This window comes from Marmota monax, unplaced genomic scaffold (genome assembly GCF_021218885.2).
Source record: "Marmota monax isolate L192 unplaced genomic scaffold, Marmota_monax_Labrador192_F-V1.1 WCK01_AAM20220418_F8-fsc00072, whole genome shotgun sequence".
In the NCBI taxonomy this organism is placed as follows: Eukaryota; Metazoa; Chordata; class Mammalia; order Rodentia; family Sciuridae; genus Marmota; species Marmota monax.
The window spans coordinates 2,638,588-2,666,090 of record NW_026692356.1 but is presented as its reverse complement, the minus strand read 5'-3'; the positions used below and the strand labels follow the sequence as shown (position 1 = coordinate 2,666,090).

At 37.3% G+C, this 27,503-nt stretch overlaps 1 protein-coding gene and 1 pseudogene across 28 annotated transcripts in view; one reads left to right on the top strand and one right to left on the bottom strand.

Annotated features, from left to right (window-relative positions):
• Positions 1-490: 490 nt before the first annotated feature.
• Positions 491-685, bottom strand: LOC124091390 (small nucleolar RNA U3; annotated as a pseudogene).
• Positions 686-12,343: 11,658 nt separating this feature from the next.
• The window catches only part of Abi1 (abl interactor 1), a 103,961-nt gene continuing 88,801 nt past the window's right edge, over positions 12,344-27,503 (top strand). For 6 of the 28 annotated variants that reach the window (XM_058578616.1, XM_046442281.1, XM_046442280.1 and 3 more), the window contains exon 1: positions 12,352-12,599. In XM_058578616.1, coding sequence (XP_058434599.1) covers positions 12,483-12,599 — 117 coding nt within the window. In that variant the 5' untranslated portion in view covers positions 12,352-12,482. Of the gene's footprint in view, positions 12,600-27,503 lie in introns of all 28 variants that reach the window. The other 22 variants (XM_058578609.1, XM_058578614.1, XM_046442271.2 and 19 more) reach the window with 8 other exon arrangements.

The following is a 27,503-nucleotide window of genomic DNA, read 5'->3' as shown; positions in this document are numbered from 1 at the left end:
CAAGCCAATGCTAATGTTGGTTTGGAAATGAATGGGAAGAACAGTGAAAACAATCTTGACCTAGAAGAACAAAATTTAAACTTAATGACTCAGAGCTATCTACAAGCCAGATGTGGTGGTACACGGCTGTAATCCTAATGGCTTGAGAAGCTGAGGCAGGAGGATCAAGTTCAAGTCCGGCCACTGCAACTAAGTGAAGCTCTAATCAATTTAGCAAGACCTTGTTTCCAAAAACAAATAAATAAATTAAAAGGGTTTGGAATGTGGCTTAGTGGTTAAGTGCCCCTGGGTTCAATCTCTAGTACCAAAATAAATAAATAATAAAAATTAGAAGCATTGGGATGTGGCTTAATGGTACAGTGCTTGCCTAGCACACATGAGACCCTGGGTTCAGTTTCCAATAATGAGTAAAAAAAATAAATAAATAAAGAGGATTACAAGAGCTGCTTCCTAAAAGCCAATAAAGCACTTTTGTGTTGTTTATTTACTTTCCATTATAACTGCATTCTCCACCCCTTACTCTCCCAAAGGAGGAAAAGAACAGTTGTCAATGGCAAATGGCAGTTGTAGGGAAACTACACATTCAGGAGAGAACATTGTGGCTTCTCCTGGTGGCTTCCAGTGATGTACCTGTTCAGAGAAACTTCTCTAGTAATTAAGAATAGAAATGACCTCTGAAAGTCTTTTTGCTAACTTTATTTTTAAATTTTTCTTTGTAGTGCTGGGGATCAAACCCAGGGCCTCCCATATGGAAGGCAAGCGTTCTATCACAGAACATACCCTCAGTGGTAGAGCGCTTGCCTTGCATGTGTGAGGAACTGGGTTCAATCTCCAGCACCACATAAGAACGAATAAAATAAAGGTATTGTTCCCATGTATAACTAAAAAAAAATTTTTTTTTAATTAAAAAAAAGGGGCTGCGATTGTGGCTCAGTAGAGCGTGCCTACTATGCGTGAGGCACTGTATTCTATCCCTGGCACCACATAAAAATAAAAACAAAAAAAGCACCTCTTCCTCTGAATGAATGCAGTCCACATTAGGACTTGCTGTTTGGGACACAGTTTAGATCCTACAGCAAAGTGTTCTGTGTGTATGTAATCTGTGCAGTTGTAAAAATTCCCCCAGTTGGACTGCATACCTGACACTGTTTTCTTTTGATTATCTACTCTCTGAAACTTCCCACGCAAACCTCAGGGTGATTCACATAGCCTCCTGATTCTGTTGTTTGAACATGCCTCTACTGCTGAAGGTGAAGAGTGGAAAGAAAATGAAATTCAAGATAGACTAGACAGATTCTCCTTTTGAGCATGGGTGTGGAACTGAGGAATTTCAATCTCAGATTGAATTTCTTGAATAGAGCCAATGAAAAACATGGGAACCAAGTTTGTCATGCTCTCTACCATTTAGAATGAGTAGCAGCGCACTTTTAGCATAGAAACAGCATTAAATAAGAATACTGCCTGAGTGTCCACTCACCTTCCAAATGATTTGCTCTAGAATTTTCTTAGTGATTAGAGATTTCTTAGTGATTGTGGGTTCTATGCATAAGTAAGACTGAATATTTATAACAAAATTCTTTTTAAAAGAATCTTTCCCCTTGCCCCTTATACTCGTTTGAGTTGTTTTTTATAAGAAACTTCCAGCTAACTACATGGATTGTCATTTATCCTTGGAACTTTTTTTTTAGTACTTTAAATTAAACCTAGGACCTTGTGCATGCTAGGCAGTTGCTCTACCAGTGATCTATGCCCTATCCTATTATTATTATTATTAAAATTATTATTTGTGGTACTGGAGATTGAACCAACGGCCTTGAACATGCTAGGCAAATGTTTTGCCACTGAGTTATACCCTTAGTTCTTATTTATGTTTATTTTGAGACAGGGTCTCTCTAAATTGCTGAAGCTGCTTTCAAACTTGCAATCCTCCTACCTCATCCTCCCAAATCCCAGGGATTACAGGCATGCAGCACAATGCCTGTGCCCTTAGAACTTTTAAGTATGTTTTATTCAATGTATTAGTCAAAGTTCAGTCAGGGAAGGAGAAATAACTCTAGATATTTCAAACAGTAAAGGATTTGTAAAGCCTCTGAAAGGTTATCTGTCAAAGTTCAGGGAAGGCCATTACACTAGTTCCAGGTTCAGAGAACAAGGTACTTGTTATTGCTGTCAGGTCAACTGCTCCAGAAACTGCTTTGATTGTTTCCAATTAGCCTGCAGTATTTTATTAAGAAGTGAAGAAAGAGGAGGGCAAGTTGATTCTGCAGTCCAAGATCAACAAGAGGTTAATTCATCCAATCCATATTTCAAATACTGCAACTTCTAGAGAAAAAAATCTGCAAAGACTTTTTATTTGTGGGGGTGGAGGAAGGGTGGGGTACAACTCCAGGCATTTTGCATCCCCTCCCTTTTTTTTTTCTTGGTACTGAGATTGAACACTCTGTACAGGGACACCCTATTGCTGAACTACACTCCCCAGGCCTTTTCAGTCTTTTATTTTGAGACAGGGTCTCACTAAGTTGTTGAGGCTGGCCTTGAATTTAGGATCCCCCTGTCTCAGCCTCCTGAGTCCCTGGGATTATCAACACACCTAGAGATAAGGCCAAAGTTCTCTAAGTATGCAGTTTCACTCCTGGTGTGCCAGATAACAGGATCAACAATTACATATTAAGATAATCTAAATTATTATTTTGACTTGAATATCTCCTAGTCTTTTTGAAGCATGGTTTCTATAATTGTCTGCAGTCTGATTTTTAGAGTACAGTACATACAATTTCAATTTCTTCCCATATGTATATCCAGAATTTGTGGTTACAAACTGTTTTTCATAACCAAATTGATTAGCCTGAGCAGATGTCCATGAAATGAAAGTAAAAGTTCTGATTTACAGTTTGAGCTCTAGAAATAGATCATTTTGGCTATTTGTGTGTGTGTGTGTGTATGTGTACCAGGGATTGAACCCAGGGGCACTTAACCACTGAGCCACATCCCCAGCCCTTTTTTAAATATTTTATTTAGAGACAGGATCTTGCTGAGTCACTTAGCACTTCACTAAATTGCTGAGGCTGGCTTTGAACTCAAGATCATTTTGTCAAGCCTCCAGGGCCATTGGGATTACAGGCTTGCGCTACCACTTCCAGCCTGGATCATTTTGTTTAAAGTGAACACTATTATTCTTTGTTCTGTTGAAATTTTTTTGAATGGCATTTCATTGTAATTCATTTAAATAAAAGCCACAGAAAGAGCATGAAAGTACACAGTATGGAGGATGCTGGAAAAAAGGTACACAGGGGAGAAACTGATTTTTGAAAGTTAGCATGATGTTCTTAATTTAATGTCACAATGTCTACCTACAATTCTTTTTCTTTTTAGGGGGGTGGTACTGAGGATTGAACCTAAGGATGCTTCACCACTGAGCTATGCCCCCAACCCTTATAATTTTTTTTTAAGACAGGGGCTCAGTAAGTAGTCCAGGCTAGCCTAGAACTTGTGATTCTGCCTCAGTTTCCTGAGTCACTGGAATTACAAGCATGTATTACCATGCCTGACTCATTTACAATTCTTTTTTTTTTTTTGGTACTGGGGATTGAGCCCAGGGGGCACTTAACCACTGAGCCATATCCCAAAGCCCTTTTTATTTTTTTATGTTGAGACAAAACCTTGCTAAATTGCTGAGGCTGGACTGGAACTTTCCATCCTTCTGCCTCAGCCTCCTAAATCATTGGGATTACCAGTGTGCACTGCCAAGCCCAACTCATCTATAATTCTTAATGGTATTTCTTGACCATTTGATCACCTTCACCTTTATTACTTGGGAAAGCAAACTGTCCCATATCTTTGGGATTGGGTAACTTTTCATCATATGTCAAAAGCAACAAAAATATATAATTTTTCCTTTGCTTTTTAATATTCGAAGCAATGGTTGTTTTTTTTTTTCCCCTTCTGCCTGTACTTTCTTTGGTCAGCTTCCCTGAGATACAATTTAGTTACAGTAAAACTCACAGATTTTAAGTGTGCAATTCAAGGTAGTTTGACAAATGTATGTAGTTATGTAAACCCCCCTACAGTCATGATCTAGAACTTCTCATCACTTCTAAAAGTTCATTTGTATCTCTTTGGAGTTACCTCTCACCATCACTCCAACCTCTAGCAGAATTTGATCTTATTTCAATCACTGAAATAATTTTGTCTCTTCTAAAATTCCCTATTACTGGCATCATAAAGTATGTAGTCTTTTTCTGTACCTAGCTTCTTAGCACAATGCTTTTGAAATTTGTTCATATTGTTAAATGAATCAGTTTATTCCTTTTTAGTGCTCAGTGATATTCTACTATATGAATTTATTGCAGTTAGTTTATAGACATATGGTTTGAGGTTTTGGCTATTTTGAATAATGCTGCTATGAATATTTGCTTGTAAGTCTTCATGTGAATATGTTTTCGGTTTTCTTAAGTAAATACGTAGGAGTAGAATTGCAGGATCAAAGGATAAGTGTGAGTTTTCCTTTTCAAATAACAACATAACCACTTTTCCAAAGTGATCTTACATTTTGAGCTCTCAGTGGCAGTGTATGAGAGTCATGGTTGCTCCACACACAGTTGCTTAACACTGGAGTTATCAATTTTGTTTTTTGTTTGTTTTGGGGGGATACTGGGGATTGAACTCAGGGGCATTCGCCCACTGAGCCACATCCCCAGCCCTATTTTGTATTTTATTTAGAGACAGGTTCTCACTAAGTTGCTTAGTGCCTCACTTTTATTGAGGCTGGCTTTAAACTCTCAATCTTCCTGATTTAGCCTCCGGAACTGCTGGGATTACAGGCCAGCATGCCTGGCATCAATTTTGGTTTTAGCTACCCAACTGTGTGTGTAATGATATTTTGTGGTTTTATGTGTACTTAATGACAAATAATTAGCATCGAGCATCCTTTTAGGTATTTGTTCACATCTTTTGGCTTGTTTTAATAAACCATTTTATTTATCATCTTATTGAGTTGTAGGAGTTCTTTATGTACTATGAACACAACTCTACCAAGATACTTGTTTTGCACCCTCCTCCTCCTGCTCTTCCTCCACTTCGTCCTCCCACCCCTGTGGCATCACTAGGATTTATTAGGAGATGCCTTAATATAGGCATTGTGCTTTCAGTTTATAAAGCATGCATGTGCTGCCAATTTTTGAGCAATGATACGAGGCAATTAACAGCCAAATGGATATTAACATAGCTCTTTAAAGCTTATTTTCACATGGCCAGTGGTAACTTCTTCATCTGGAACTGGATTGTGGGCTTCTCTTCATTGACTTTGGTCACTGTGTTCTTGTTATGGGTCAATAGAGAAGGAATCTGACCAGCCCTAGTGGAGCCTGGGTCTACAATTCATGTAATCTCCTTGATGAGAGACTCTGTAGTTGAAAAGGCATCAAACTTCTTGGTCAGTTTCTTATTCTTGTTGAGTTTCTTCAGTACCTTGATGTCCACACGAACACATGCAACAGCCTTGGCCTTCTCACAGTGCTGTTGTTCTCCTGGGACATACACAGAGAACTTGGGGTAGAGAGTACACTTAAGTTTATAGGTGCATAGGAAGCAATTGTCTCTCTAAGGGTCAGGATCTTCAAGGAGATCTGCAGCAGCTGACTGCAGAAAATTCTGGCCCCTTTCCTGATTCTAGTGCAGGATTTGCTACACCATTTCATAGAGTATTGATAGAGACTTTGTTTTGCTGATCGTGGTGCCTAATGCTTCAGTAACTGGAAAAGAAAGCTGCCATTTCATTTTCAATTTCCTTTCCTTTCCTTTTTTTTTTTTTTTCCTTTTTCATTCAGTGCTGGGGATCAATCCTGGGACCAGGTACATGCTAGACAAATGCTGTACCAGTGAGCAAAAGCCATTTCTTTTCCCTAACAGTATCTTTTAAAGAAGAAATTCTTTAATTTTTGCAGAAATCCAATTAATCATTTTTATTTTGCATTTTGTGTTTTCATAACCTATTTAACTGTTGCTTAACCCAATTGTATTCAGGTTTTCTCCCAGGTTTTAGTTTAGAAATTTTATAGTTTTGTCTCTTTCATTTGGTCTTGACCCATTTTAAAGAGGCAAGGGATTTTGAATCTCAAACTAAAATGTTTCTTAGCGGGTATGGTGTCACACTCCTGTAATCCCAGCTACTTGGGGGTTGGGGGAGACTGAAGCAGGAGAATCACAAATTTGAGGCCAAATTTGAGCAACTTAGTGAGACCCTGTTCCAAAATAAATAAATTAATTAAAGGGCTGGGGATGTAGCTAAGTGATAGAGCACCATTGGTTTTAATCCCCAGTACATTAAAAAAAAAAAACAAAAAAACCTAAAATGTGCTTTAGAAGATAGTTTGAAACCCACATCATTGCACAAATTTGTAGAGGAACAAAATTTCTCTGTATCCTCTTCCTCCCAACCAGTTAAACCAAGGGAGATACAGGTAGAATTACTAATTATCATTTCAATGCAGTTGCTGCTAGAAGCCTGAAAATCTCTTCCTTTTCATCATTGTAATTTATATTATGTTCCCTTTTTCATTATTTTCTTTTCTTTTTTTTTTTTAAAGAGAGAGAGAGAATTTAAAAAAAAAAATTATTCTTTAGTTTTCGGCAGACACAACATCTTTGTTTGTATGTGGTGCTAAGGATCGAACCTGGGCCGCATGCATACCAGGCGAGCACACTACCGCTTGAGCCACATCCCCTGCCCTCATTATTTTCTTTCTTTATTCTTTCCTTCCTTCCCTTCTTTCTTTTTTTGATGGGGAAAAGGGACTGGAGATTGAACTCAAGGATGCTGAGCTACATCTCCAGTCCTTTTCAGTTTTTATTTTGAGACAGGATCTTAATACATTGTACAGACTGATATTGAACTTGTTATCCTCCTGTGTCAGCCTCCAGAGTAGCTACCTAGTTATTTATTTCATTTCTAAAATCGATTTTTTGTGTCTGTTAATTTTAAGGCTCAAACATTTTATATCTTAATTTTTCTGCTTGCGTCACTGTTCTCTGATAGGGATGTATTAAAAACCTTCCTTTTATGACATGATGTATTAATTTTTTTAAAGTTTTTATTTACATATTGAGATACTCTGATGTTTACTGCTAAGAAGTTATGATAAGTATATTTTATTTAGAAATTCTTCCTTTATTGTAACTGAATGTCCCTCTTTATATTTTGAGGCATTGATTCTAAATAGCTTGATGTTATTGCAATAGCAGTTTTTTAAGGTTAATATTAGACTGGTAAATATTTTTGCACCATTATACGTGTCTCTTCTAAGCAATATATAGTTGGATATTTTCTCCTAAAATGCCACACATAAACTAGGCATGGTGACACAAGCCTGTAATCCCAATAGCACCGGAGGCTGAAGAATCACAAGTTCAAAGCCAGCCTAACTAATCAAAGCATTAAGCAATTTAGCTAGACCCTGTCTCAAAATAAAAAAAATAAAAAAGGACTGCAGATGTGGCTCAGTGATTAAGCACTCCTGGTTTTAATCCCTAATACAAAACCAAACTAAACCAAACCAAACTAACCAACCAACCAACCAAACAAAAAAACCATATAAGCCAGGCAGGTGGCATAGCCTGTATCCTGGTGACTCAGGAGGCTGAGACAGGAGGATGGTGAGTTAAAGGCCAACTTCAACAACCTCTCCCTTGAAATAAAACATAAAAAAGGCTGGGTATGTAGCTCAGTGGCAAAGTGCTCTTGGGATCAATCCCCAGTACCTAAATAAATAAATAAATAAAATTAACAAAATAAATACCACATGAAAAATCTCAGATTTTTACTTGAAAAAACTGTTAAATAACAGGTAATCTGTGTTAGCTTTTTATTGCTGTGATAAAATTGCTGAGAAAAACAACTTAGAGGAGAGATGATTTATTTAGCTCATGGTTTCAGAGGTTTTAGTTCATGGTTGATTGGCTTCTTGATTTGGGCCTGAGACAAGGCAGAACATTATGGCAGAATGAACTGGCAAAAGGAAAGGAACTCACTTCATGGCAGCCAGGAGCACAAAGTGAGTGGGAGAAAGGGGCCTGGGAAAAGAAATACCCTTCCAGGGCATGTCCCCAGTGACCTACTTCTTTTAATGCAGCCCCCTCCTACAATTTCTACCACTTCCCCATAATGCCATCAAAATTTGAATTCATCAATGCATTAATCCATTGAGGTTAGAACCCTCACAATGCAATCACTTCCCAAGAGCCCCATGTTTGAATGTTGCTATACTGGGGAATAGTTGTCAACACCTGAGCCTTTGGAAGACACTCCAGATCCAAACCATAACAAACTCAAATTCGCCATTGTATTTCATTTTCATTGTCTTGTATTCCACTTTCTATGTACTTAAAAAAATCAGTATAATCATGGTCCAAGCATTTGAACTATGATCATCCTTTTTTTGTACTGGGGATTGAACTCAGGGACACTCAACCACTGAGCCACTAAAATTTTGTATTTTATTTAGAGACAGGGTCTCACTGACTTGCTTAGCATTGCTGAGACTGACTTTGAACTTGAGATCCTCCTGTCTCAGCCTTCTGAGCTGGTGGGATTACAGGTATGCCCCACTGCTCCTGGCTATGATCATTCTTTCAATGATATTTAGTTAAGTTTAAATTCTAGGTTGAGAGTTATTTTTCCTCAGTGCTCTGATATAGCTCCCTAATATTTTTCACCATGAAATCAATTTAATGGTCCTTTTTAGTATTAAAAAATAAATACCATTTACCAGAATTAAGCCTGCCTTTCTGCCCTCCTGGGATGGTGGGCTGAAAAACTGAGCCTTTCTTACAGAAGTAGACTCAAGAAAAGAAAGAGAAAATAGGGTAACAAATGAGATTGTATCTCTGATTTTTTTACTTTCTCCTCACTAGCTTTTTAGAGATAGGTCTATCATGTGAACTCTATGTGCATCTACGTATGTGAGCTTTTCTTGTCCAGGAGGAAGTGATGTCAGGAGCTGTCATCATCAATATTAATGCTTTATTTGGGCACAAGTATTTTTTTTTTTTTAATGAAAAAGTGGGTGGGGGCTTTGGTTACAGTCAAGGGAAAAAACATTCATGGATCATGCAGATTGTTTCATTTACTCACCACTAAGGACTTCGATATGAAGAGCCAAGTCTATGAAGTGAAGGATTCCCAAGAGATTTACAATTTGGGTGAGACTCACAAGCATCTATAGGCTGACTAGTTTTTTTGAAGTGTCTAAAAGCAGAATGAAGTCTGTATGTTCTTATATGACTGAGTTTTGATCATCTTTCTTTTATAATAACTTCCATGATCTGGCTGACCTTCTGAATGTAGCCAATACTGCCTGGCTTCACATCTATGATGTGAGCTTTCTTTCTTTTCTTATTTATTTTTATTTTTTATTTTTTTGGTACTGGGGATTGAACTCAGGTACACTCAACCACTGAGCCACATTCCCAGCCCTATTTTGTATTTTATTTAGAGACAGAGTCTCACTGAGTTGCTAAATGCCTGTTGCTAGATCCTACCTCATGCCCACCGCCCCCTGCCCCTCCCCCTCCCCCTCAGCTGCTGGGATTATAGGCATTTTTTAAAAAAACTTGTTTATCTTCTTTTATATCAATGTTTGGAACACAAAATGAAATTTCTTTTTCCTCATTAGGTATTCAAATTTCTGTTAAAAAATGAAATAGAGTAGAAATGTTAAGAGCATATATCTAGTTTTGGAAACTTTTATCTGAATTTATATATATGTGTCTTGGGTCATAGCATAATATTGTAGTGGCACCCCCTCCTCCACAAAAAAATCTTAACTAAGCTTCTCCAGAAATCTTCACCATAATTGATTTTAAGACTATAAACAAAAAAAAAAAGTCTCTACAAAAAAGTTAAATGTAGTTAAATTTTCTGTTTTCCTGTTGCTCTATTTCACTTGGCCACTGGCCAGGAAGAAATCAGCACTCCAGGTGCTGAACGCCCCTTCACTTGTTTTTCACAAACATGTATCCAGTATAGTAGTTTATAGAAATGTGTAAACAAGGCCTCTGGCCTTGAGCTGGAGCTTCACAGAGATGTCTACATTTCTAAGTTAAGAGAAGTTATCAAGTGGGCTCCATGGTAACAGCTGGCAGTGGGAGGAAAGAAAGGGAAGAAGAAGCTCTCCCTTCTCAGGTGTTGTCCTTGAAGGGTTAACTTGTCCAGAACAGTGAAAGAAAAAGCTGTTTTTATGTGAACTTCTTCAGACTGTGAACTTCTGAGCCCTTCCCTTTACATGCTGGGTATAAAATTCTGAAACTACCTGAACTTACGGTTCAGGGGATTAATTGATTACAGCAAAAGCTGTGCCCTCTGAACCTGGCTGTGGCAAAACAAAACAAAACAAAACTGTTTCCTGCTATCTTTGGTGCCATGCCTCATCTGTCCATACAACAATATTTTTTATTGTGAATTGTGTTAAAAAACAACAACAACTGTTGAAAGACATTTGTTAGTATGGTGCTGTGTTTTATGGTTTTATCTCTACAAACACCATGTGTGTGTGTGTGTGTGTGTGTGTTCATTTTCTTCATTGTATTGTCCAGGCTGGCCTTGAATTTCTGGGCTCAAGTACACTAACATTTGGGACTATAGGTGTGCGCCACTGTAACAAGCCTAAAATCAATTTGGTTTTAAATAAATACTGCCTGATTACAGACTATAATTATCAAGGAAACCAGTTTTTAAAAAATAAAAATACAAGGATTAGCATACTTAATCACTTTAAAGATATGAATGATTGCTTCTTCGAAATTGACTTTGAATCACAAATTTTTATACATATCTGTGTTACACTGTGGATAGGTAAAAGACTTAGCAAACTCAATTACTGCTTTTAGTGCTCTTAGTTAAGTCTCTTAAGCTAAGTTTAAATTTCCCTGTAAGAAAATTATATTTAAATTATCTCTCAAAGGTGTGAACATTAAAGAAATCTAACAGTACTTTGAAAACAGTACAGCAGTATCATTTCCTAATTTCTCTCCCATTGTTGTTGAAATGTATTGATATATGGATATTTGCAAGCTTAGTGATTTCCACTGTTAAATTTGACCCATGTAGAAATCAAGAACATATCAAATTATAATAACTTGGATAAAATCATGTTTGGATTAATGACAAATACTAAAGAAAGACTATTATGCCTCTTCCAGATATTATGGAAAGTAATCCAGTTTTGATTTATGAACCATTGAATTCTTGATATAGAATCTGTTGGCTAGGGTAAGCTATCAATAGATATGGAGTTATGGGAGATCTAAGTTTTTCCTTCTAGAGGTAATATATTTTATGGTCTCTAGTAAAGGCAATATTCTCGAAATATTTGTTGATGGCAATGTTTAAAATTTGGTGGAGTAATACTGTTACTACTATGGTTGTGATTCTAAGTGACTTCATGGAGAGAAATGAAAACATGGGTTTTTAAGTGACATTTAAGTGTTCTTTCCATCTTTGAAGAACACTTCTCATAGCCAATTATATCAAAAGAATTTAATGTTCCCATGGAAATGAAAGCTTGCAATAAAGGACCTTTTGAGCCTCTTCCAAAGCAAGTGATGATATCAAACAAAAACAAAAACTATTATGCACACCTTAGAGAAAATGTATACGTGCCTTTAAAAAGTAGGAATATATATGAAAAGGAAGGTCAGAGATAAAAAAACATAAGAAAATAATAAAGAATATATTAGGACAGGAAAATACTGAAAATTATGTGTTTTATTTTGTGAATGTGCGTTTATTTTTAAAATTGTCTTTAAGGGTACAGAGTATCCTTGTTTAACTTGCACCCCCATTGTCTAGCACATTGGTACACAGCTGGCAATCTTCAGATGTTTCCTAAATGAACTGATGGGGGCATAAGTTTAGAAAGGAAAACCTAAGGCACATCTCTCTCAGAAGACAAAGATTTTGAATTTCTCTTTTCAATCCTTATCTGAATGGATATCTCTGATTCACTGACATTTATTAGCTGACCAAGTTCTTCCAAGTTTCAAAGCCCTCTAGAATCACCCTGTGGCGCCACCATCCGGAGCTGCAAGGAATCTCCGGACTTAAAACCACCGCCCCAGGTCCACGTTCTTTACGCTCCTCCGCGTTCGTTTTCGGAGGTCCCCTGAACGCACGCGCTTGTGATGGGACGCTAGCCTACAAGAGACTACAATTCCCAGAAGGCCGTGCCACAAGAAAAAAAAAGTCCCGCTTTTAAGAGGGGGGCGGGAGGAAGGAAAGCTCGCGAGAGAACAAGGTTCAGGCGGCTGCGCGAAGTGAGTGGAGGGGGGTGGAGAGAGTGAGGAGGAAGAGGAGGAGGTGCCGTCCCACAATACCAGGCGGGAGGGCGGGTAGGCGGTTTGTATCCGGGCTGTGAGGTGCTCCGAGCCTCGGCGGACCTTGCTGCCTCTGTCTCTTTAACGTGAGAGGAAGCGATGCGGAGGGGTGGAAAATGGCAGAGCTGCAGATGTTACTAGAGGAGGAGATTCCATCTGGCAAGAGGGCGCTGATAGAGAGTTACCAAAACCTGACCCGGGTGGCGGACTACTGTGAAAACAACTACATACAGGTGAGGAGCGCGGACGAGCGAACAGCGGGCGCTGGCCCGGCCGAGGACCCGCCGCCGGCCGCCCGAGTGACCAGCCCACTGGGCGGGGTGGGGAGCTGCCCTAACCTCAGCCGCTGCCTCAACTCCAGCCCTAGCCCCAGCCCCAGCCCCTGCCCCAGCCCCGCTGGGCAGAGGGCAAGTGGCCGGGCTGAGGGAGCGGCTGCGATACAGGAAGTGGCTGTGGTGATGGAAGCCGACCCGAGGGGTGGGAGAAAATGGGCGAGGGAGCCGGGAACCCGCCAGCGGCGCAGTCCGGCGCCCCCCTGGCGTCCGCCTCCCTGAGGGATTGGCCCCCGGCCGCATCCCGTCCGACGGGCGTGCGTCCCGGAGACCCCAGCTGCCGCCCTCCGCCTCTGCGCCCCGAGACGGTTCTGGGACCCGGAGAGGGGAGAGGAAAGGGCAGGGAGAAGCGGCCGAAGACAGAGGAAAAGCGGGGTGTGTATCCGCCGAGGGTGCGGTGGGGGCGATTATGTCAGTTCAGCCCAGAGGGTGTGTCTTTTATTTATTTATTTTTTTTAAAGAAAATTTGTCATGAGTCACATTACACGGACCTCCCCGAGGAGAGAAGGAAGCGGGTGTGGGGAGTGAGGGAGGGCGTTTGCGAGAAGTTAAATCTTAAAATTCCTTTAATTGAAGGTTAGTGAATCTGCCTGTTGGTCCTTTTGCAAGTCGGGTTTTTCCCCCCTTCTCATCATTTTCACTTCCGCCTTACGATGATGTATTCTTGTTATAAAGCATCAAGTATTCTTAACTATTTGAATAAATGACTTAAATCTTGTGTCTTCCTCCCCAAAGTTCTTGAGCTGTTAGCTTCGTGAGTAACTTAAAATAGAGACATGTCCTCTCCGGCTGCTTATTTTCTGAGGTTTCTCTTTCTGATCAAAGTAAATGTGTAGAATTATGAATCCAAATAGATTTCCAAACATATTTAGTTGTTCTTGGAACCACAACGCAAAACACCTGTTATTGTTACTTTATCAGAAAATTCTTGGAACCTTAACTATGACAGATGCTTGTTTTTATTTTGGTGATTGGAAGTGAATTGTGTGGTAGTTTGATTTGTAGATCTTTATGTAAACTAACAGTTTGCAGTAGAAGCAAATAAAGTAGCAGAGTCCTTTGTGTCATTATAATGGCACCAAAAATTCGTTTTTTAAGGAAAGACCAACCGTGGTTTGAAAGGTTGGAATTATTGCAGTTGAGATCTAAAGTGTTTATAGAAGTGCCTCCCATGTGATTATCATTTTTAAGAACCAGTAGTTTCTGTTGGCGAATGTATTTCCTCTTTATATTTAGAGGAAGATAACTGTTTTCAGAATATTTTGAATATTTTTGTTTCCATATTAGTGACATTGTATCTTCAGTAACACTACTAGGAATTTCTCTTAATGGCTTTTTTCAAGCTTTTACTTTAGGAATTTTACTGATAAGTAAACTTGTTGAATGCTTGCTATGCCTACTGTATTACTTGTTTTTGCAAAGTTTATATTTGGCCTTTTCAATCTTATACAAATGTGGATGTAGTTTGCAAATAGAAGAGTGATCTTTTAGTTTATTGGTATTAGAAATGTGCCATTCTCCATTCAATTTAACTTGAAAAGCCTTGAAGTTGAGGCGAACCTTAATTTGCTGAAAGTTTGTTCTGAAAGTGCAAACATGGGAAGTTAAATTGCATTCATTTTAGAAAAGTCATTTCTTTATAGAAGTCAGCAGATAAGTATTTCATTAAGGGTGGCTCCTTGATTTGCATATTGGGAAATCTGACAAGTATATGGTGTGGTAATGCTGCATGTTGGCAACGGTTGGTAACTATAACATGTTTTAACCTGTCTGTTGACTGTTTATTTTTCAAGTAGTTGTAAGCTGCAGTACTTTTTTCCCACTCACTCAGGCCCCTTTCCTTTTCTCCTCCTGCTGTTAACATGTAACTTAGAAGCACTTTAAAACTTAATTGATAATATCCTTGATTAATAGAAGTTATTTCTCATGTGTCACGAAAAATGTTGACATGGTGCCAAGAATTACTGTCAGTAGCCTCAGACTTTTTTTTGGTGATCCTGGACCTGAATTATTCTGATCTGACTGGGGAGTAAGGAAATTAAATTCACACACAGCAATGATTATTGACTACTTGAATTTAGTATCCTTTAAACTTTGGGCTTTATGATCCATGTCACTAGTTGCTTTCCTAAGGGGCTTGGACAGGGTCAGGTTCAGACAAGCTCAGAAAATGATGTGGATGTTCTTGTGGTATGTGGTGCTGCTGACACTGGTACTATGAATGAGGAACAAATAGTATTAGAAATATCCATTTGGATGTCTACTGAGATCTTTCTATATCCTTTCTGTGATTCTGATTGGGTTGTAAATAAATATAGATAAATATACCTCCTCTTAGAGAAAGTATATAATCACTTATGTTTTGAGAATTAAAAAAAATACTCAGTTAAATTATTGGTTGGATGATTTTTGTCTTGAGAATTCATTTTAATTTTTCTTGTATTTTGAAAGTTCAGTCTTGTTCCATTGATAATTTCTTTGGGTGTAGTATAGTTGAGTCCTTTGAGCAGTTTGAGTCTTTGGGGTTTCATTGACTCTTAATTATTAAATTGTAATACTAATAGCAGAATTTCTCAAAATATTCCACTGTTCTTAAAAAGGAAAGGGATTTAAAGTTATGAGGAAAATAGTATTAAAAGTAGAAGGTTTTTATGTAGACAAGTAGAGAAGTCTTTGCCATTTACATATATTTTTTCAACATATATATTTTTTGGTTGTAGATGGACACACAGTACCTTTATTTTATTATTTATTTTTATGTGGTGCTGAGGATCAAACCCAGTGCCTCACACCTGCAAGGTAAGTACTCCCCCCCACTGAGCTATAACCCCAGCCACCACTTACATCTTTTTTTTTTTTTTTTTTTTTAAGAGAGAGAGAGAGGGAGAGAGAGAATTTTTTATTTTAAACAGAGAGAGAGAGAGGAGAGAGAGAATTTTAATATTTACTTTTTAGTTTTCGGTGGACACAACATGTTTATTTGTATGTGGCGCTGAGGATCAAACCCAGGCCACACGCATGCCAGGCGAGCGCACTACCGCTTGAGCCACATCCCCAGCCCAACACTTACATCTTTTTGATATCAAATTGATTTTTTTCTGTTAGATTATGTCAAGTACAGTTATTCCTTAACCTGAACACATTTAGATAATTCTCTTTGCTCCACTTTAGAGTTCTTACTCCCTTTGCTGTGAAAACTGTTTTGGGGAATAGGAGGGAAAGAAAGCTAAGTGAAGTGGAATAGAAATTGTTTAAGAAAGGCTTCGCAGGATGCAGATTGGGTAAGAACAAAATGTCTTCCATACAGTTTAACTTTTTAATTTAATTTGTCTGACTGGAATTCCACCAACACGAGCATCATCTGGGTTAACAAGTATGTTCTAATCATTAGTCATATTATTACTGTGAGCTAGGTAGTGTTGATTACTTTACTCAACTCACATGACATTTACTTAGTTATGCACATTTAATTTTGGAAAGCAGGTAATTTTTGAGCAGGACCATTTTGGAGTTGGTAAAAGCTTCCCTTTCTGGTATTGTACAGTGTATGTCAGTTTATAAATTGTCACTTATATGTTTCTCCTTTACCCTTTCTTTTTCTGTTTGGAAACTAAGTCTTTTTTGCCCAGCCTGATCTTTGATCTTTTACTGCATATCCTTCTATATACTTTAAATCATTTCTTGATTACTTATAATACAGAATACAAGTAAATGCTTTGTGATTATATTGTACAGGGAATAATGACAAGAAAAAAAATCTGTACATGTTTGGTACAGATATGGGTCCCCCTCCCCTCCAGATTATTTTGGATCAGGGGTTCGTCTACTCCTTGGTGGCTGGACCCATAGATAAGAAAGGCCAACTGTAATTGATACTATTTATTGAGTACCTAATCTGTCACAGCAGATATTTATACTAATCCTTACAAACTCTCCATGATAGGAGTGCTCTCCCACAGAGGAGGAACTTAGAATTTGGAAAAATGCAATACATTTTGTTTGGTCATACAGTTAGTAACTGGCAGACAGGATTTCTGTCTAATTCTGACAGACTCCATAGATTATGCTTTTTTCATGTCACATTGTTTCCAAACAAATGAGTCTAGAACTCAGATTAGTTCAGCAATGTCATGGAGTAAATAGATTCTTGGTCAAGTCTGGCAACCTAACAACTTTAAGTTGCAAATATAAGAAAGTTTGTAGTTTGGAGACTTAGCTGTAAAATCTCCAAATGATGAAAGTGTTGACTGTAGGAATTGAAGGCTAGTTTTTCACTGAGCTCCATGGATTTTTTTCTTTCTATGCATCTCTTTGCTTATTTTTTCCCTATTCTGATTCATTTGTAATTATGGTGAGAAAATTTGTAGAATTAGAAATTAACAAAAGGTGTGTGTGTGTGGGGCTGGGGATGTGGCTCAAGCGGTAGCACGCTCGCCTGGCATGCGTGCGGCCCGGGTTCGATCCTCAGCACCACATACAAACAAAGATGTTGTGTCCTCCAAATACTAAAAAATAAATATTAAAATTCTCTCTCTCTCTCTACCTCTCTCTCACTCTCTCTTTAGAAAAAAAAAAAGTTGTGTGTGTGTATGTGTGTATGTGTATTCATATATACATATATTTGTGTTTGTGTGCACGCGCTAGGGATTGAACGCCAGGGCTATGTGCATGCCAGGCAAGCACTCTACTAACTGAACTATATCCCCAGTCCTTAAAATATTCTTGATAGTTCTGATTTCCATTCACATTGGATTTGAGGAAGGGGGTCAAAATGATTGAGGAGATTAGGACATACAGGCAAGTTAGAATACTTAGGATTGCTCTTTGAAGTTTGAGTAAAGCAGTGAACACCAAAGTCAGAGATGCAATGGGATATGTAAATGAAGTAAACAGGGGTTTAGTTAATTTTATAGAAGATCCTCAGGTAATTGTTAAATTGACACATACCGTGTTTCAACATGTTTATTATAATTTTTTAAACATTTATTTTTTTAGTTGTAGGTGTACATAATACCTTTGTTTTATTTTTATGTGATGCTGAGGATTAAACCCAGTGCCTCACACATGCTAGGTGAGCGCTCTACCTCTGAGTCACAACCCCAAACCAAATATTGAATAATATTGAATATTATTTGAAGTTTGAATTAAAACTAATATTATCTTTTTCCTTTTATAACTTTAATACCAATAAGAGTTTTACATATGGTACTTTGGTTTGTTTAGGTCTTCCGTTCAGTGTGTTTCATTCTTTTGGAAAGTTTTTAGGAAATTGACACTTCTAATTCCTCTTAGGTGCTTCTGCTTTCTCCTGTTCATTCTGATAGTTGAGATATATTCTTGTGGTGGAAAAGAGATATTTGGGCAGCTGAAGATCTGACTATTTATATTAAATTATCTTGCAATAATTAGACATTTGTGAGTTAACAGTCAGTGTATTATTCAGAAAGGAAGAGTGTACCCAGGCACTAATGACACATGCCTGTAATCTAAACTGTTTAGGTGGCTGAAACAGGAGGAATATAAGTACAAGGCCAGTCTGGACAACTTAGTGAGACTGTCTTAAAATAAAACAGTAAGAAAGGGCTGGGGATGTGGCTCAAGTGGTAGCGCGCTCGCCTGGCATGCGTGCGGCCTGGGTTTGATCCTCAGCACCACATACAAAAAAACAAAGATGTTGTGTCCGCCGAAAAAAACTAAAAAAAAAAACCAAAAAGCAATAAGAAAGTGCTGGGGATGTAGCTCAATGGTAAAGCATCCCTGGGTTCAATCTCCAGGACTACACACACCAAAAAAAAAAAAAAAAAAAAGGAAGAATGATACTGCTAATATTGGGAGAAAAGATTGAACCAAACAGCTTACGAAAATATAATTCTATATAATCCATGAAAATAGTGTTATGAAAAGTAATATTCACACTTAAGTGCTAATCTGAGAGCATTTAAAAAGTTTTGAAAGAGGCCATATTTTTTTTAATGTCTTGTGTTGATTGTAATTTTTAAATTTTATTTATTTATTTTTGGGGGTATCGGGATTGAACTCGGGGGCACTCAACCACTGAGCCATATGCCCAGCCCTATTTTGTATTTTATTTAGAGACAAGGTCTCACTGAGTTGCTTAGCACCTTGCTTTTTGCTGAGACTGGCTTTTAACTAGCAATCCTCCTGTCTCAGCCTTCTGGGCCACTGTGCCCAGCTTTGTTGATAGTAATTTTTTGAAGTTATGATCTGATTTTAGAAGAAATAATGGTCAAACCTCCAAACTACAGACTTCTTAAATCTTAATATTATATTAATATGACATCAAGCTATAAAATTAGGGATTTTTTTTTTTAAAAAGTACATCACTGAGAAAAGATACTAGGAAAATAGCAATTATTGGATTTTGTTTTAAAAGGAAGTAGTTGAGTTGGGTTTTTTTGGGGGGTGGTAGAAGTCCAGTGGAATTGAACTCAGGGGCACTTGACTACTGAGCCACAGTCCCCAGCCCTATTTTATATTTTATTTAGAGATAGGACCTCACTTAGCACCTCGTGTTTGCTGAGGCTGGCTTTGAACTCACAATCCTCCTGCCTCAGCCTCCCAAGTCACTGGGATTATAGGCTTGCACCACTGCACACCTGTAGTTGGTCCAAGTTGATTATTTTAACAGTAAATATCTATTTAGACATGGAGATTATTTTCTAGTGCTACCAGTGCCTAGACTCAAATAAGTATTTTAATTTTAAATCTTCTAACATTCTCCATTAATAAAATAAAACTTTCTCAGAAATGGTTGGTAATTAATCAGTATTTGTGAAGAAAATCTGAAAGCAAAATAAACAAAACATCCCAAGGAAGATAGTGTGTATTTGTTATTAAATGTATTCTAAATTTTATATGCATCTGTACTTAGCACATTTCTTTTTTTTTTTTTTTTTTTCACTGTATAAAATGAATTTTATTTACTTTTTCTAGAGGCTGATGAGAGTACCTCTGAAAATCCATGTTCTTTAATTTCAGCTCTGTGATACAATGTGAGGTTCTAGGACCTTGGTTCAAAAAATTTTCGTGTAATTATTTAACAGCATACAAAATTCAGATTCATGATTTTGATATCATCATTAAAATTGGACTTAGCACATTTCTTACACAGCAACTGTTTGTGGAATTGAGTTTTTATATTGACTAAAGAGTATTGGTAGGATCATTTCAAGTATAGCTTTAAGTAGAAGGAAACTTTATATCTTATTTTAGTGCCCTTCATTTATATACCATAATTATATATATTCTACCATATAGAAAAAGAAACTTCTTAGTTTCTAATATTAGCAGCCTAAGGCTTATAATAAATACTTATTTTAAGATAAAAATAGTAGAGAGTGTGTATGGGTGCCATTTTAACATCTTGGTTGCCACCCAGGAGTGCGCTTTTAGCTGATAGCCTAGTAATGCCATTATTTTTTGTCAGACTATTTTTTCACTTATCATAAACTATTTAAAAATTTTATTCCCTTTTGATATCTCTTTTCTTTTTTATTTTTTTAGTTGTAGTTGGACAAAATATCTTTATCTTATATATTTATTTTTATGTAGTGCTGAGGATCCAACCCAGGGCCTTGCACATGCCAGGCGAGCTCTCTATTGTTGAGCCACAACCCAGCCCTCTTGTCTTTCATTTTATAGAGAAAACAGACTTTATCATTATAAGATAATTCCCTATCACTAAATCTCCAAACCTATGTAAATAAGGCATTCTTGCTTATCCTATTCTACTTCCTTGTTATAATGGAGAAAAGGTGTCCTTCCTCCTAGCTAGGGTCAATGTTTTTTTTCTTTGCTCTGGGTTCCATCCTTTCTTAACCTTTCCAGAAACCTTATACTTTATTTTTCTTTCTTTTTTTTTTAGGGGAGGGGTGCTTTACCACTTAGCTATACCCCCAGTTCTTTTTATTTTTTGTTTTGAGATAGGTTCTAAGTTGTGAGGGTCTTGCTCAGTTGTTGAGACTGGCCTTGAACTTGTGATCCTGCTGCCTCATACTCTCAGATTGCTGGGATTATAGGCACATGCCACTGTGTCCTGTGAGAAACCTTACACTTCTTACATCTTTTCCTACTGAATTTTTGCAGTCCAAATTGAAACGTTTCAAGTCTTTCCCATATTGGGAAACTCTTTTGACTTCATATGCCTATCTAGTGACTTTAATAGTTGTATTAAAACTATTGTCAACATCTTCCCTCCCTCCTTTCCTCATTTTGCTTTCACTCTTTAGCTTGCTTTATTTGGTTTGTCATCTCCACTGCTTCATAAAATTATGCTCAGTATCTTTCATGTTGCAAAATTCATAGAATACTTCTTTAATTCTCATCTTGCTTGTCTTCTCAGCATCATTTCACTTAGTTAGGCGTCCAACATTCCTCAGTTATCCTCCTGCCTCAGTCTCACATAACTGAAATTATAGACATGCCCCACCGTGCCTTGTTCCCTCTTATTTTGAAAAGTTAATTATTGAGCTTCTTTGATACCTTTATTTCCTTGCCCTTTGTTTTCCTTTAAGTATTAAAGTAGTTTTATATGGGCTTTTTTCTTTACGTGTCACCTCAAATTGTTTTACTTATTCTCATTTGAATCTCTAGGTTATATCTGTCTTCCACTTAAGTTTAGATTTGTATGTCCAAACACCTGCTTATGACACCTTTTTATTTGAATCAGGAGTGCCCTAGACTGAAGATGCTAGAAAGTACTCATCACCTCCCCGCACATCTTTTACTTCCTATCTATCTACTCACTCACCTACTGGAAACTTATGCATCATTCTTGACTCCTCCATTGTATTTTCCTATTTTTTCATCCTTCTCCCCACTAATTTATTACCACTAATTCATGTTGTAGCTCTTGTTGATTTCTTCTTCTTAAATGACTCTAAAATTTGCCTATTCCATTCTACTGTACCACCCATTACAAAGCATTATCTGTTGTTTAGGCAGCTGCTAGAGTTTCCTAACTGTCTTCTTTATATCACCACATCTTCTTCTGATCCATTTCCCACACTGAACTCCTGTGTAGTGCTGAAGTTTTTTTTTTTTCAAAATAGATATCTATCATGTTACTTCCCTGCTTAAAAAATCTTTCAGTGATTCCCCATAAGTGTAGTGCTCTGAATGATCTTTTGAATGATAGTGTCTCACCATAATTCATGTTGTGCTTTAGTCCTTATGGTAGAGATACTGAGAGGTGGGGCCTTTTGAGATGTACTTGTTTTAAGGGTTACCACCTCATTAGTGGATTAAGTGTCCTTATAAAAGAGCTTGAGGGCCTGTTTAACCTTATTGCCCTTCAATTTCTACAGTATATAATACCAAGGAAGAGACCCTCTGTAGACGCCAAATGCCCACACCTTGATCTTGAAACTTTTGGTTTCTAGAACTGTGTGAAATAAATTTCTTTCGTTTACAAATTATCTGTCTGTGGTATTTTGCTATAATAGACTAAGCCATATAAGTCTCTAAGAGGCGTGTGTAATATAGTTTTGTCTGAGACCCTACTAATATAACTTTTGTCTTTTTAGCGTGCATTCATCCCCCTGGCCTCATCTTGCCAGTTTCTTGTTTCTTTTTAAATATTTATTTTTTAGGTGTAGATGGACACAACACAATACTTTTATTTTATTTTTTTTTATGTGGTGCTGAGGATCTAGCCTGGGCCCTGCCCATGCTAGGCGAGTGCTCCACCACTGACCCACAATCCCAGCCCCGTCATCTTGCCAGTTTCAAAGAAATCTCATTCTTTTCTGCCTTCGCAAATGTTGTTCTTGACTAGAAAACTAAGTCCTCTTGATCTGAATGTTAACTTGTTAGGTTTCTCCTTGTGGTTCAAATGAAAGGTTACTATATTAATAATTCATGCATTAATTCTTCATTTGATTAAAAATCCTCTTCAGTACCTGCTATGTATCAGATACTATTCTAGGTTCCAGAGATAAAACAGTGAGCAAGGCAAAGTCCTGCCCCTAGGGTCTTTTCATTACAGAGAGGAAGGAACAGAACAGTATTCACCAAAAAATAATGTTGTTTCAGATTGGGAGAAGTTCTGCCTAGAAAAATAAGTGGGTCAAGATGGGAAGTAGAAAATAGGGGTTTGGAAGGAAGATTTCCTTTAGAGAGGTTAGAAAGTAGTAGTCTGTGGATGTAACTTTTTTTTAAATGAACCTTTATTTTATTCATTAATTTATATTTGGTGCTGAGAATTGAACCCAGTGCCTCACACATGCTAGGCAAGTGCTCTACCACTGAGCCATGACCCAGCCCCTGGATGTAACTTTTGAATTGAGATTTGGAGGGCCGAGAAAGCATCTTCCATGAGAAGATCTTAGGAAAAGGAAGTGTGAAGGCTCTAAGATGGGGGAAAAACTTTTTTAAGGATAAAATGACTAGAGAGTAGTTAATGAGAACAAGAAGAGTAAATGATAGAATGGAAAGCTTATCAGGGGCCAGTTCACATATGGTGTGGCCATGGAAGGAGTTTGGATTTTGTTCAAGGTGTGATGGGGTTATCATTGGAGTACTTGATGGAGTACTTGATTTTTTTCCCCCCAAAGATCATTCAGGCTACTGAATGAAAAATAGGTTGAAGAGGAAGCAAGAACAGAATCGGGTCAGCAGGGAGGGTATATGTAGAGGGTATAATAATGAAGAATTAGAAAAGGTTTTTTTTTTTTTTTGGTTAAATATTTATTTAGTTGTAAATGAACACACAGTATATTTATTTTTATGTGGTGCTGAGGATTGAACCCAGTGCCTCACACATGAGGCAAGCACTTTACCACTGAGCTACAGTCTCAGCCCCAGAGAAGGTGGATTTTTAAAGGCATAGATGAACAGGACATGATGATGGATTGAACGCGGTATGTGAAGGAAAGAGAAGTCAAAGGATGACTCTTAGTTTAATTTTTTTCCCTAAGCATGTAGGTAGATAATGGCAGATGGTTGGGCAGCAGGTAGGAGGAAGGACATAAAGAGGTCTGTTTTGGACATGTTAACTATGAGATACCCATTAAACAACCAAGTAGATCAGCCAGATAGCCATTCTTGACTCGTTAGTCAAGAATTGGAGATCAACATTTCAGAAAAGAAATAGTGCTATCCTATAGAATATAATGTGAGCTATATACATAATTTAAACTATTTATAGTAGCCACATTCACAAAAAGTAAAAAAGGTTGAAATTAATTTTAATGATTTTATTTGACTCAGTGCATCTAAAAATATCATTTCAATAAGCAACTACTATAAGTTGTTTGTTAATAGATTATTTTACTTTTTTTTTTGATGCTGGGATTGCACTCAGGGACACTTAACCATTGAGCCACATCCCCAGCCCTATTTTGTATTTTATTTAGAGACAGGGTCTCACTGAGTTGCTTTGTGCCTCGCTTTTGCTGAGGCTGGCTTTAAACTTGCCATCCTCTTGCCTCAGCCTCCTGAGCTGCTGGCTACATTCTTTTTTTTTTTTTGTACTCTGTGAAATCTGATATATATTTTATACTGCTAGCACATCTAAATTGGGACATTGATGGTGATAAACTGATAGGATAAATGGGTGGGAAGTCCTGTAGTCCCAAAGGATAGCTGACATTAAGTTGCTAGAATTTGCACAAATAGAAGAGGGGAATCCCCCCCCCACCCCCCTCAGTACTGGGGATACGTTGAACTCAAAGGTACTATACTGGCTCTTTTTCATTTTTTATTTTGGGATAGGGTCTCAATAAGTTGCCCAGTTTGGCTTAGAACTTGCAGTTCTCCTGCCTCAGCCTCCTAAGTTGATGGGAGTACAGGCATAGGCATGCCTGATTAGAATGGAATTTTTGAAATCAAGATTTTGGAAATGGCGTAATGACTAGGGGAGTTTTTGGCTATGGTGGAGAAAAATATTGTTGGGAGTTAAAAGGAGGTCAAGTGATTGAGGAAAGGGTTATCTGAGTATCTTTTAAAATGTTTTTATTGGTGCATGAGAGGAATAGATGAACTCTAGATAGGGCAGAGGGGTACGGTGGGAGGGGAAGAGAGGGAGCAATGGGGTTAGAAATGATGATGGGATGTGATGATCGTCATTATCCAAAGTGCATATATGAAGACATGAATTGGTGAATATACTTTGTATACAACGAAATATATGAAAATTTGTGCTCTACATGTTTTTAAATAATGATGTTCAGTGAAAAGTTGTCTTATTCAGCTTGCAAATAAAGTACACCCATGATTTTTCCTGATGGCAACCATCATATTTATTTATTTATTTATTATTATTATTTTTATTATTAGTTTTTCAAAACATTACAAAGCTCTTGAAAACCATCGTATTTAGTAAGCTTCAAAAGTGGTTTATGTGGGCTGCCCATTTTGTCACAAAGGATATTAAAAGATATCTTTATTTTTTATTTTATTTAATTTTTTTTAGAGAGAGAGAGAGAGAATTTTAATATTTATTTTTTAGTTTTCAGTGGACATAACATCTTTGTTTGTATGTGGTGCTGAGGATTGAACCCGGGCCGCACGCATGCCAGGTGAGCGTGCTACCGCTTGAGCCACATCCCCAGCCCCTAAAAGATATCTTTTTAAATTTCAAGATTTAATAAAATTTACAAATTTTCCTGCTTCATCAAGAATGTTTTAAGTAAACCTGCTCACCCTCCCTTCTCTTTCTTTTTTTCATATAGTTATTTGACAGTGAAAAACTGACTACTACTATAGTTGGTGATAATGCTTTGATTTATGCTGAGGGATTACAGGTTTTACTCACCTTTGCTTTTGTGCTACCAATACAAATGTCAATACAGAAGATAAGTCAAATAATAACATTATTATGAAAATAGTTTTGACGTTGTGAACACCTCTCCCCCTTCTCAAAGGATCTTAGGGATCCCCTGTTCCCCAGAGCTATGCAGACCATACTACAGAACCTTTGTTATAGCTGATTGGTTTAATAAACTTAAAGCCTTCCTTGTGTGCTAAGGGAAGTCTGAATTTTAAATATTGTTGTATACCATTGTGTATATTGAGCATCTCAACTAAAGTAGACTGAGAAATACCTCATAAAAATTTAAAGTTCTTGAGTAGGAATTTTCTTAGCAAAGCTTATACTATGCTAATTATTTGGGGTGGATTTTTAGATTTTGGTTCTTAGAATTTTTCTTTATATTTCACCTCTGGTAAAACTTGTGTTTAAAAAGTTTCATATATCTAGTTTTCTACAAACTTTACTTATACCAAAATTTTGATAATGTGTTTTTATAAATTTGATTTATAGGCAGTTGTAGAGATTATATGATTTTTAAGAAGCAGTTAAGAAATAGTAGTTTTTTTAAAAAATATTTAATTTTTAGTTGTAGTTGGACACCATATCTTTATTTATTTATTTTTATGTGGTGCTGAGGATCAAACCCAGGGCCCCACACTTGCTAGGCGAGTGCTCTACCTCTGAGGCACAACCCCATCCCAAGAAATACTAGTTTTAATTTTAAAATGTACCAGTCATTTATTTCTAATTTGAGCACTTTACTTTTTGGATTTAAAAAAATCTGTTGTTGGTATTATTCATGGTACATACATATCTTCCTTTTCAGTACCAACATAATTATATATTTTTTAAAAAAATATTTTTTAGTTGTTGATGTGCCTTTATTTATTTATTTATGTGTGGTGCTGGGGATCAAACCCAGTGCCTCATGCATGCTAGGCAAGTGCTCTGCCACTGAGCTACAACCTCAGCCCCTATATATATATATATATATTTTTTTTTTAATATTTATTTTTTAGTTTTTTGGCGGACACAACATCTTTGTTTGTATGTGGTGCTGAGGATTGAACCCGGGGCGCATGCATGCCAGGCGAGCGCGCTACCACTTGAGCCACATCCCCAGCCCTCAGCCCCTATATTTATATCTTAAAAAATAAAAGTAAAGCAAGACAAAAGCACCAAAAAATGGAGAGTACACTTTTGTTTTAGCTGTTTCTCTGGAGTCCCCCCCCCCTTTTTTTTATTATGTCTGCCTCATATTTTCCATGAAAAAAGACTTTGAATTAATTCTTTTCCTTTTTCAAATCATCTCTCTTTCAAAAAATTGAGAAATCTTTTGCTTTTTCAGCTCCATGTTCTATTAAAATTTATATTCAGATTTTGCTTTGTAGTAGGAAAACAAACTGGTGATTAATGTTTTAGAGTAATCAGAGAATGCCATAGAGATCCTAAAGAAAACCTGCAGCCAGGTGGGTGGTGCATGCCTGTAATCCTAGCAACTAAGGAAGCTGAAGGAGGAAGTTTGAATTTGAAGCCGACCTTGGTAATTTAGTGAGACTCTTGTCTCAAAATAAAATGGCTGGGGATGTAGTTTGGTGGTAGAGTGCCCTGGGTTCTATCCCCAGTACTGCTAACAAAACAAAACAAAACAAAAAAATAAAAACCCAAATGCAAAATTTTATAGGGTCTTAAGTTGGAATTACTGGAGTTCCAAAGGAAATGCTTGGTAACATGAAATGTATGTATAATTGTATGTAGTGTGCTCCACAGTATGACAGATGTATTATTTCTAATCAGTTACTCAGCAACTTTTATTTTTGAGATGAGATCTCACTATGCTGACCAGGCTGGCCTTAAACTCTTGGTCTAAGTTTTCCTCTGGGCTCAGCCTTCCGAGTAGCTGGAATTGCAATTGCACTACCATAGCTGACTCAGCATCTTATTTTACATCCTATTATGTGTTAGATGTGTTTTGTCAATCGGATTTAATCTTTCTCTCAAGGAGTTTTTGTCTGCCTTCCTCACTAATCAAG